The sequence below is a fragment of the Clupea harengus genome, chromosome 26, assembly GCF_900700415.2.
Source record: "Clupea harengus chromosome 26, Ch_v2.0.2, whole genome shotgun sequence".
In the NCBI taxonomy this organism is placed as follows: Eukaryota; Metazoa; Chordata; class Actinopteri; order Clupeiformes; family Clupeidae; genus Clupea; species Clupea harengus.
Window position 1 is genome coordinate 4,040,364 of NC_045177.1, and position 12,184 is coordinate 4,052,547.

The 12,184-nt window shown below is 39.0% G+C and overlaps 1 protein-coding gene across 1 annotated transcript; it reads left to right on the forward strand.

The window, feature by feature from the left end:
• The first annotated feature begins 3,556 nt into the window (after window positions 1–3,556).
• Window positions 3,557–11,377, forward strand: LOC116219773. The gene is made up of 4 exons (XM_042703888.1): window positions 3,557–3,671; window positions 5,907–5,969; window positions 8,119–8,394; window positions 10,707–11,377. Exons 1-4 carry the CDS (start codon window positions 3,614–3,616, stop codon window positions 11,039–11,041), a joined length of 732 nt encoding a protein of 243 aa, XP_042559822.1. The 5' UTR covers window positions 3,557–3,613; the 3' UTR covers window positions 11,042–11,377.
• The last annotated feature ends 807 nt before the right edge of the window (window positions 11,378–12,184 follow it).

Here is a 12,184-nt window from a genome sequence, read left to right on the forward strand (position 1 = left end):
ATTCAAACCGGTAGAGGAAACCTCTGTACCAGTGGACACTTGCCGTCAGGTATTCATACATAGATATCACCCTATAAACATCCCAACACACCTTGCTCTCACAGCGGTGGTGGTGTTGAATTTTGCCATGATTATGGTCTTGTATTCTTCATAAGCGTTCATGTTCATCTCCTACTCGCCAGCGGAGAAAAAAAGAGCCCTTTTCTTTGAGTTTAGAACCATTATACCGTTAGAAAATCATGGTTTTGGTGATCGACCTTTCCTGCCTTTTGAAGTAGGACATGCACGCGCAAATGCCATGATAACTTTAGCCTGCTTGAAATTAAACACATGATTAGGATGCGGATCAGCCGTTAACGAACCGATATTTGCTGTTCTCAATCAGCTCGCTAATCTTAACGGGCTAAAAGGCCAATTGATTAATTTAGCTTTAATCCTACGACGAACGTACCCCTGGTTGAGCTCTGATTGCTTGTGTTTGGTATTGCTTGTTTTTTTGCTGGTTTATTGATTTGTTATAACACATTTGTTAAACTCTATTACTTTAGTTGTTAGCAGCCTACTTTTGTTTTGTCTTTGTCTTTGTTAATTCCTTTTGTTGTGCGGACAGGGTCAATGAGGATAGGTAAGATACTCCGGGGTTTACATATTACATGCACGTCGCTTTACTTGTTGTTAATACCCTAGGTTAGAGTGAGCACCACCCACTGTACTTTTGGGTGCAAAGCACCTGTCAATGGGGGGTGGGTTTTGTTATGTTCTTTTCTTTGGTGCCACTGACAGTCCTTGTTAATCCCTGTGTTGCTTTTTGTAAATAAATACTTTCTTGTCACTTTCGTGTCCTGGCTTTTGTGTGACTGTACCCTCACTTGCTCAAACCTGTTGCCCTTATGTTGCGAACTACTCCGAGCCACCAGGGGGCATAACAATGGGTTAGTGGCCAAAGGCTTGTTATGTAATGTTGATGGGTTAGTGGCCAAAGGCTTATAATGTAATGTGGTTGGGTTAGTGGCCAAAGGCTTGTAATGTAATGTGAATGGGTTAGTGGCCAAAGGCTTGTAATGTAATGTGGATGGGTTAGTGGCCAAAGGCTTGTAATGTAATGTGGATTGGTTAGTGGTCAGTTCCAAAGGCTTGTAATGTAATGTGGATGGGTTAGTGGCCAAAAGCTTGTTATGTAATGTGGATGGGTTAGTGGTCAATTCCAAAGGCTTGTAATGTAATGTGGATGGGTTAGTGGTCAAAGGCTTGTAATGTAATGTGGATGGGTTAGTGGCCAAAGGCTTGTAATGTAATGTGGATGGGTTAGTGGCCAAAGGCTTGTAATGTAATGTGGATTGGTTAGTGGTCAGTTCCAAAGGCTTGTAATGTAATGTGGATGGGTTAGTGGCCAAAAGCTTGTTATGTAATGTGGATGGGTTAGTGGTCAATTCCAAAGGCTTGTAATGTAATGTGGATGGGTTAGTGGTCAAAGGCTTGTAATGTAATGTGGATGGGTTAGTGGTCAAAGGCTTGTAATGTAATGTGGATGGGTTAGTTGGCAAAGGCTTGTAATGTAATGTGGATGGGTTAGTGGTCAAAGGCTTGTAATGTAATGTGGATGGGTTAGTTGGCAAAGGCTTGTAATGTAATGTGGATGGGTTAGTGGGCATTTCCAAAGGCTTGTAATGTAATGTGGATGGGTTAGTGGTCAGTTCCAAAGGCTTGTAATGTAATGTGGATGGGTTAGTGGTCAATTCCAAAGGCTTGTAATGTAATGTGGATGGGTTAGTGGCCAAAGGCTTGTAATGTAAAATGGATGGGTTAGTGGTCAAAAGCTTGTAATGTAGTGCGGATGGGTTAGTGTTCATTTCGTTCTCGGTTATTTGCAAGATTCTTATCTGCTTTGATGAAGTTTAACATAGTTTTCTGCTTCATTGCTCTTTTTATCCTTTTAATAGTAACCTTATGAGGACACTGTGTAGTAGTATCTTCTATTTATATTGTGTTTTTATTGTATATTTCTCCTTTCTTCTGAGACTCGAGACAATTTCAGTAGGTATATAGCTAAATAAAACTGAATTGAATTTAATGAAATCACAATATTTGCAGATGCAATATAGCATACACTGTATTTATCTAGGCCAGCTAGCAGTACAATGGGCATATGTTGTGCGAAACGTTAGCCAAACCAACATTTTAAACTGAACTTTGAATTGGACTTTTATTTTGACACTCTTAACCACCTTGAATGTCTCTGATTGTCGCCAGCTCCAAGGAACTTTCATCACAAACAACGTGCTTGGAAGCCGGGAACAAAACGAACAAATGTTTACGGTGGTTAGAGAAGAAAGGGTTTCTATTAAGGCATTCGATGCTGGATTATAGTTATTTAATATCCTAATGTAGCTGTTGCTGTCTAAAAGAAACCGAAGACGGCTTCAAAAGAGGTCCGACAGTGAGCATTATGAGGCTATGACCACGACTGACCGACGCCTAACATAAGTTTCTGTCGAGCTCCCGTTTTCTAGGTAAGTCGAGTAGCCTTGTGATGCCAAATGTATGCCATTACTCGGGCATATCTGGTGTGTGTAAAGTTTGCTATAGGGGCTCATATGTGCCTAACGATAGTTTAATACCTCACGTAAATAAACTTGTCGATGTATAAAGTTGTTATCCTTTAATATAGAGCGTGGTCTTTCAATTCGAGAGCATTTTCGTTCATTTCACTTTATTATTTTGTATTAGTTGGTGAATTTTGCTAAGGTAATTTCATAACAATCAGAGAGAGAGAGACAGAAAGCGAGAGCGAGCAGAAGTACGTGAGCTCGAGTTCGAGTGCGAGGACAATAACTTAAACTGAAACACCGGACATCTCTGCAAGCAACAGTGTATTTGAGTGCAGACAACCCGTTTTGAGCAGGAGCGGAGCGATTTTGCACGCAAGCAGCGGCTATTTGAGAGAAAGGGCAGCTTTTGATGTGAAAAACATTACAAAATCTGAACCTGAAATGATCCTGTACAGATGTCTGATTTTGGGTAGGATGGTGATTACATTAAGCTCGTACAGATGTCTGATTTGGGTAGGATGGTGATTACATTAAGCATGTACAGATGTCTGATTTGGGTAGGATGGTGATTACATTAAGCATGTACAGATGTTTGATTAGGGTAGGATGACTACATTAAGCCCGTACAGATTTGTTCAAATATGCTTCTTTTTTCCGACTTAAAAAAAACGTTTTCTGATGTGTGTGATATTGTACAGACCATCCATTTGTCCCTGTGGTTATCTTTTGTCAGATGTTACGGGTTTTTTGTTTGTGTGTCTTTGTGTCTGTTTGTGTCTTTGTGGTGTTTGGGCATGTTGCTAATATTTTACTTGCATTACAGAAATGTCCTGCTGGGTTTCCAGTGCAAAAGACAGCTGAGGTCTACAATGTCAGGATCTACTGAACCATCACAACTACTCATGTCAGTGAAGAATATAAAAGAAGAAGAATCTGATTATTTCCCATCTGAGTATCTGTTTGAAATTCAGACTGTGGAAGAAAAGCCTGAACTGGAACATGACTGTAAGACTGAGACGCACACATCACCAACCTTGACCTGCAAAGAAGAAAATGTTTCTTTGATGGAAATTAAAGAGGAACCAGATTTAAGAGAATGTGGCGATGACGATTCTTCTACAAGTAAGTTGCTGAATAGTTAGTTAAGTAGAACTCAGATCTAATTAATTACAATGTTTCGTTTACATTTACTAAAAACTGAATGGTTAGCGAATGGTTTTACTAGTGCTTTACTTAGTAAAATGTGAGTCTCATGGAGAGAATATATATACTATGGGTATACCTCAATCATGGAAACCTATCTACAGTCTGTTACATTTGAAAAGGAGAAAGTGTTTCATAACTAAGACTGAGCACATGTCACCAACCTTGACCTGCAAAGACAAAAGCATTAACTGATGGAAATTAAAGAGGAAGAATAATCTGATTTAACAGAACATTATGATGACGATTCCTCTCCCTCTAGTAAGTTGCTGATGTTTGGTAAAACTCAAACCAAATCTATTGCAATGTTTCATTTACATTTTTTTTTATTCACTGTTGGAATTTGTGCTTTACTTGACCAGTGGAGAGAATAGAGCTACTAGTGGAAATACCTTAATATTGGGACACTATCTGCAGTCTGTTTTTGAATAGAGATACTATGGAAATACCGTAGTCATTGGACACTATCTGCAGTCTGTTTCATAGTAAATAGAGATACTATGGAAATACCTTAGTCATTGGACACTATCTGCAGCCATTTACATTTGAAAGAGAGAAAGAGTCTGCTGTCATTGTGTCTTCTGCTGTTTCAATTTACGTTTTTCAATTCTTGCAAATAATAAGTATAATTAATTAAATTATATAACCAGAAATATAATATCTGAAAAAGTTCAGTGTTGTAGGAGAGAACAGAGTGAATCCCTTAACCATGATGTGCTGTCTGTTACATTTGAAAGATACTGTAGAGGGAGACAGACAGACAGACAGATGGGCAGATAGACAGATAGGAAGAAAGGCAGACAGACAGACAGACTGATGGGCAGAAAGGCAGACAGACTGATGGGCAGACAGACAGATGGGCAGACAGACGGGTGGGCAGACAGACAGACAGACAGACAGACAGACTTTCTTCTGTTAAACATTCTCATGTCAAATGTGGAAGGGAGTCCGAGGGAACTGTTGTTTTGTTGACAGAAAGACGCACAAGTCATATTTATCCTGAACAGAAAGGGACTTCACATGTATGGATTAATTCATAAAAGGAACTCACTTCCTCAGATATTTACATTTACCTGTGTGCCATCTATACGACTCCCCTTTCAAATACTACAATCAGAAATGATCAGAATCAGAATCAGGTTTTATTGGCCAAGTACGTTTGCACAAACAAGGAATTTGTCTTGGTAAAGTGGCCCTCAGTGTGCTTACACATATAACACAGTGCTGGGGGGCTCCTCCTGAAGTCCACTGTCATCTCCACGGTTCTAAGCGTGTTCAGCTCTAGATTGTTGTGACCGCACCACAGGGCCAGCTGTTCAACTTCCTGCCTATATGCAGACTCATCATCATCACGGATGAGGCCAATGACTGATGTGTCGTCTGAGTTTAACAGATTTAACAGACTGTGCAGTCGTTGTGTAGAGGGAGAAGAGCAGTGGGAAGATTCAAATCCCTGAGGTGCACCAGTGCTGACTGACCAGGTGCTGGATGTTGTTTCAATTATATTTAATTATAATGCATAATAATTATGTTAACTATATACCCCTGTATGAGTCTGAAATTATACAGTTCCAATCTGAAGGCCCAGTCCTGGTTATGGGAGACATGAATGGAAAGAGAACCGACAGAGAATCAGATTATATGGGAATACATACATTGATGATGCACAGATGAATTGAAATGGGAATACATACATTAATGACACACAGATGAATCAAATGGCAATACATACATTGATGACGCACAGATTAATCAAAGCAAACAACTTTAGACCACTTGAGAGCAATGACAGTATTGTAAACAGAAATGGCAAACAGTTACTGCAGCTCTGTAAAAGCCTGGGTCTGTTCATTTCTTATGGTGGAAGGAAAGGTGACTCTCTGGGTAGATTCACCCACTGCTCCCATCTCAGCAGTAATGTAGTAGCTTATGCAGTCACAGATCCAAGTCATATCAACTAATGTACAGTAAGGCCTCAGATTCCACTCTCAATTCAAATGGTAATACATACAATAATGACACTCATTCTTTTTTTAAATGTAACTGTAAAATATACACATTTCTGTATTTGAAAACCTCTACTGTGAAAATAAATGAGATCCTGCTCAAGAACCATTGATTGATGAATTACAGAATTACATTGATGAATTACAGAAATCAAAGATGAAGAAGAATTTGATTCAAGAGAATATGGTGACTCTGACTATTCACCTACAAGTAAGTTGCTTGTTTATTGTAATGTCTTATGTATATTTACAATTCTTAAATTTTAGTGAATGTGCTTTTCAATGTGATACCTATTCAGAGGACAGAGGTACTGTTGGGATACCTTACTGATGGGATACTATCTGCAGTCTGTTACGTTCAAAAAAATGTCTCCGGCTCTGTTATTCATGTGTGTTTATCTCTGTTCACATTTACGTTTGGTCTCTAGGTAGACACTTTTATCCTAAGTCACTTACAAGTATATCTCTAACTGAAATTGTTTTTGATTAGCTGAGTTTTCAACAACATTTGATGTACACAATGTATTATTTGATTATATTTGAAACGTGTGTTTGGGTACAGATTGAAACATAAATTGTTAGGGTGCATGAATTCAATAAAACCAAAACTCGATTTAATGTTTTCTCAAGTATGTTTGTGTGGTGGGGATTTGTGTGTGTGTGGGTGTACATTATATAATCGACAAGCAGCAGTTAGCGCTTGTACAAAAAAAGAAGTGTTTGTGCAAGTTTCCTAAACTCATGGCCTAAATGACACCTAATATGAAAGCTCTGGTCTCATCAACACCTCATAGATCTGTTAGTGTCAGAGGGGGGAGGGGAGGGGAAGGCTAGACTATATGTCTCTCCATTTCTTCTTATTATAAAGAACTCCATATTTCATCTGTTAAACATTCTCATGGCAAATATACTTTTTACACAAACCGGAATGATGTTGTTGCATCAGGAAATGTAAATGTTAGTTTCCTAGGACATTGAAATCCAAGTTCTACACTGAAACTTAGTGGAAGATAATCAAAGGATTGCAAACATTTTAGCTCAGCAAAATACTCACCAACTGTCAAAAGAAAAACATGAAAATGGTAACTGGAGTAAATATAGTTCTATTATTACATGGCAACGACAGTACGTGCATTCTGATTGGCTAATGGGTAGTCATGCCAGCCGCGTATTGACCTCCTCGCCGGTCTGATAAGTATTCTTATTACCCTCCTCTGACGTCATCTTAAAAATTAGCGATATTGATAGACATAAAAAAAAATAAAAAAAATTAAAGCCAAAGGAAATTCAGATGCAGCGAAAATGTGCCAAAGAAAAAAAAATACATCAAAAGCCATGAGGAAATTCAGAAGCAGCGAAAATGTGTTATTGAAAGTGATGATGAAGACTAGACTACTATAGTTTGAATCACTTGTGTTGTTACTTTACTTTAAATAGGGGTTATGCTCTTCTAAAAAGCCATTTTAGCTGAACCGTTTTCTATTTATCATTGTAACTTGAAGTTAGCAAGTAATTGGTTGCTAGGCAACGCCTGAAACAAACTGCGTGGTGAGAAGACTTGAGAGCTGAACAAAACGACATGTTTTCTATTTACAATTACTATTTATTTTCATTTACAAAATGAAAGGAGCTAAAAATGCCATATAATAAACAACTTACTAACCTCGACCGTTCGGTCATGCCAGGAAATATCAGACTTCGCCTTTGCCGTATCAACCTCGCTATCGCTCGGTCGATACGTTACAGCCTCAGTCTGATATTTCCCGGCATGACCTCACTCTCGGTTAGTAAGTAGTTAATATTATATCAGGTCTGATATAATATTTATCTAAGTTATACATTACATACAGTACATGCAAACATTCATACACACACATTGCATGCATAAATGCACACAGAAACATACAGTATGAAAATGAATGAAGGCTTTCTTCAGTTGATCAGCCCTCCCCCACTTATCCTTTCCTACTCCATCACCTCTCAGTTCACACATCCACCCCACCCCACCCCACCTAACTCCCTTTGTGGAGTTTCTGCAGGCTGAGCTATGGCCAAGCCCACCTGAGGACCACCAGATGTGTAAACGGCGCTCATAGACATGCTAGGTTGCATTCCAAAAGCTCCTTCAGCTGATTGGCTAGGTTTGAATCCAGGAAGATAATTGGTCAGACAGAAGAAGCAATATATTAAAACCACAGAGTCAGATTACTAAACTCACCTTTTAAGACTGGTATGCTCTGGAAGTATACTGTGTGTGTAATTCACCAACAGTACAACTATACTGTAGTTCTTTCTTCACAGATTTTCACTGAATTCTGGCATCAAAGGATAGTGTGACCGATTTTCTTTTTCCAAAACAGGACTGAAGTCAGAAATGTCTGGATTTACTGAACCTTCACACCTGCCTACTTCTGTGAAGGAGATAAAAGAAGACAAAAATGATGATTTCCTACAAGAGGATCTGTCTACATTTAAGACAGTAGAAGAAAAGCTTGGACTGGAATATGAATGCAAGACTGAAATGTACACGTCACCCACCATGACTGTGAAGGAAGAAAACTATTCACCAATGGAAATCAAAGATGAAGAAGAATTGGATTCAAGAGAATATGATGACTTTGACTCTACACCTACAAGTAAGTTGTTTGTTTTTTGTAATGTTTTGTGTATATTTACAATACTTAAATTTTAGAGAATGGCCAGCTTGTGCTTTTAAATATGTGATCTATTCAGAGGACAGAGTTACTGTGGGGATATCTTACTGAAAAGATACTATCTGCAGTCCGTTACATTCAATAGAGAGGAAGTGTCTGCCATAATTATTTCTCCGGCTCTGTTATTCTTGTGTGTTTATCTCTGTTCACATTTACGTTTGATCTCTAGGTAGACACTTTTATCCTAAGTCACTTACAAGTGACGTTACATTCTAACAAATAACCAATATATAATAAACATATAAAATATATGTACCAGTATTGTAGAATTTACATACCAGATAGAGGAGAAGAGAGAATATATTGTTGAATTTAGTTTTCTTATAAAATTATAGGAGACATTCAAAGGATCCAATCTAACAAGAGGGGGAATACTGAGGAAAATCGAAACAAAGAAAAACGTCATGAAAGACCCCAGCGCAGAAAGACTTCATATCAGGAAATACACCAGCGACAGGACACCAGGGAGAAACAACATAAATGCTCCCAGTGTTTCAAAACATTTGCTACACGTTGCGTTCTTGCAAGGCATCAAATAATACACACAGGAGAAAAGCCCCATCAGTGCTCTACTTGTGTGAAGGCCTTTAATCAATTGTCTTCTCTCAAGACACACCAGAGGATCCATACCGGGGAAAAGCCACACCAGTGCAGTACATGTGGGCAGGCCTTTAATCAATTGTCTAACCTCAAGACACACCAGAGGATCCATACCGGGGAAAAGCCACACCAGTGCAGTACATGTGGACAGGCCTTTAATCAATTGTCTTCTCTCAAGACACACCAGAAGGTCCATACTGGGGAAAAGCCACACAAGTGCAGCACATGTGGGAAGGCCTTTAGTCACATGTCTACTCTCAAGTCACACCAGAGGATCCATACTGGGGAAAAGCCACACCAATGCAGTACATGTGGAAAGGCCTTCAGTAAAATGTCTAATCTCAAGAAACACCAGAGGATCCATACTAGGTGAAAGCCACATCACTGTTCTCAATGTGTAAAGGCCGATAGTATGATGTCTGATCTCAAGAGACACCAGAGGACCCATACAAATGTTGTGCTCCCCTGATAAGACATAATGGATTATCAGTTATTGAAATATTTTTAAACCACATGTGATGTACATGATGAATTATTATTTCTTAATATTTGAAACGTGTGTTGGGGTAGAGTTTGAAACATAAATTGTAAGGGTACGTGAATTCAATAAAACCAAAACTCGAAGTGAGTGTTTTCTCAAGTATGTTTGTGTGTTGTGGATTTGTGTGTGTGTGGGTGTACATTATATAATCGACAAGCAGCAGTTAGCGCTTGTACATAAAAAGGAAGTGTTTGTGCAAGCTTCCTAGACTCATGCCCTAAACGTCACCTCATCTGAAGGCTGTGGGCTCATCAACAGCTCATACATCTGTTTCCATTCCTTCTTATTATAAATAACTCCGTATTTCATCTGTTAAACATTCTCATGTCAAATACGCTTTTTACACAAACTGGAATGATGTTGTTGCATCAGGAAATGTAAATGTTAGTTTCCTAGGACATTGAAATCCAAGTTCTACACTGAAACTAAGTGGAAGATAATCAAAGGATTGCAAACATTTTAGCTCAGCAAAATTCTCACCAACTGTCAAAAGAAAAACAGGAAAATGTTAGCTGGAGTAAATATAGTTCTAATATTATATCAGGTCTGATATCATATTTATCCAAGTTATACATTATTACATACAGTATATGCAAACATTCATACACACACATTGCATGCATAAATACACACAGAAACATACAGTATGAAAATGAATGAAGGCTTTCTTCAGTTGATCAGCCCTCCCCCACTTATCCTTTCCTACTCCATCACCTCTCAGTTCACACATCCACCCCACCCCAACTAACTCCCTTTGTGGAGTTTCTGCAGGCTGAGCTATGACCACGCCCACCTGAGGACCACCAGATGTGTAAACGGTGCTCATAGACATGCTAGTTTGCATTCCAAAAGCTCCTACAGCTGATTGGCTAGGTTTAAATCCAGGAAGATAATTGGTCAGACAGAAGAAGCAATATATTAAAACCACAGAGTCAGATTACTTAACTCACCTTTTTAAGACTGGTATGCTCTGGAAGTATACTGTATGTGTAATTCACCAGCAGTACAACTATACTGTAGTTTTTTCTTCACAGATTTTCACTGAATTCTGGCATCAAAGGATAGTGTGACCGATTTTCTTTTTCCAAAACAGGACTAAAGTCAGAACTGTCGTCTGGATTTACTGAACCTTCACACCTGCCTACTTCTGTGAAGGAGATAAAAGAAGACAAAAATGATGATTTCCTACAAGAGGATCTGTCTACATTTAAGACAGTAGAAGAAAAGCTTGGACTCAAATATGAATGCAAGACTGAAATGTTCACATCACCCACCATGACCGTGAAGGAAGAAAACTATTCACCAATGGAAATCAAAGATGAAGAAGAATTGGATTCAAGAGAATATGGTGACTTTGACTCTACACCTACAAGTAAGTTGTTTGTTTTTTGTAATGTCTTATGTATATTTACAATACTTGAATTTTAGAGAATGGCTAGCTTGTGCTTTTAAATATGAGATCTATTCAGAGGACAGAGGTACTGTGGGGATATCTTACTGATAAGATACTATCTGCAGTCTGTTACATTCAATAGAGAGAAAGTGTCTGCCATCATTTTTCTCCGGCTCTGTAATTCATGTGTGTTTATTTCTGTTTACATGTACATGTGGTCTCTAGGTAGACACCTTTATCCTAAGCCACTTACAAGTGACATTACATTCTAGCAAATAACCAATATATAATAAACATATAAAATATATGTATCAGTATTGTAGAATTTACATACCAGATAGAGGAGAAGAGAGATATTGTTGAATTTAGTTTCTTATGAAATTATAGGAGACATTCAAAGGATCCAATCTAACAAAAGGGGGAATACTGAGGAAAAAAGAAACAAAGAGAAACGTCATGAAAGCCCCCAGTGCAGAAAGACTTCATACCAGGAAATACATCAGCGACAGGACACCGGGAAGAAACAACATGAATGCTCCCAGTGTTTCAAAACATTTGCTACACGTTCTGATCTTGCAAGGCATCAAATAATTCACACAGGAGAAAAGCCACACCAGTGCAGTACATGTGGGATGGCCTTTAGTCAAATGTCTTCTCTCAAGACACACCAGAGGATCCATACCGGGGAAAAGCCACACCAGTGCAGTACATGCGGGATGGCCTTCAGTAAAATGTCTAACCTCAAGACACACCAGAGGATTCATACCGGGGAAAAGCCACACCAGTGCAGTACATGTGGGCAGACCTTTAATCAATTGTCTAACCTCAAGAAACACCAGAAGATCCATACCGGGGAAAAGCCACACCAGTGCAGTACATGCGGGAAGGCCTTTAATCAATTGTCTGTTCTCAAGATACACCAGAGGATCCATACTGGAGAGAAGCCCCATCAGTGCAGTACATGTGGGAAGGCCTTCAGTAAAATGTCTAACCTCAAGACACACCAGAGGATCCATACTGGGGAAAAGCCACACCAGTGCAGTACGTGCGGGAAGGCCTTTAATCAATTGTCTGTTCTCAAGATACACCAGAGCGTCCATACTGGAGAGAAGCCCCATCAGTGCAGTACATGTGGGAAGGCCTTCAGTAAAATGTCTAACCTCAAGACACACCAGAGG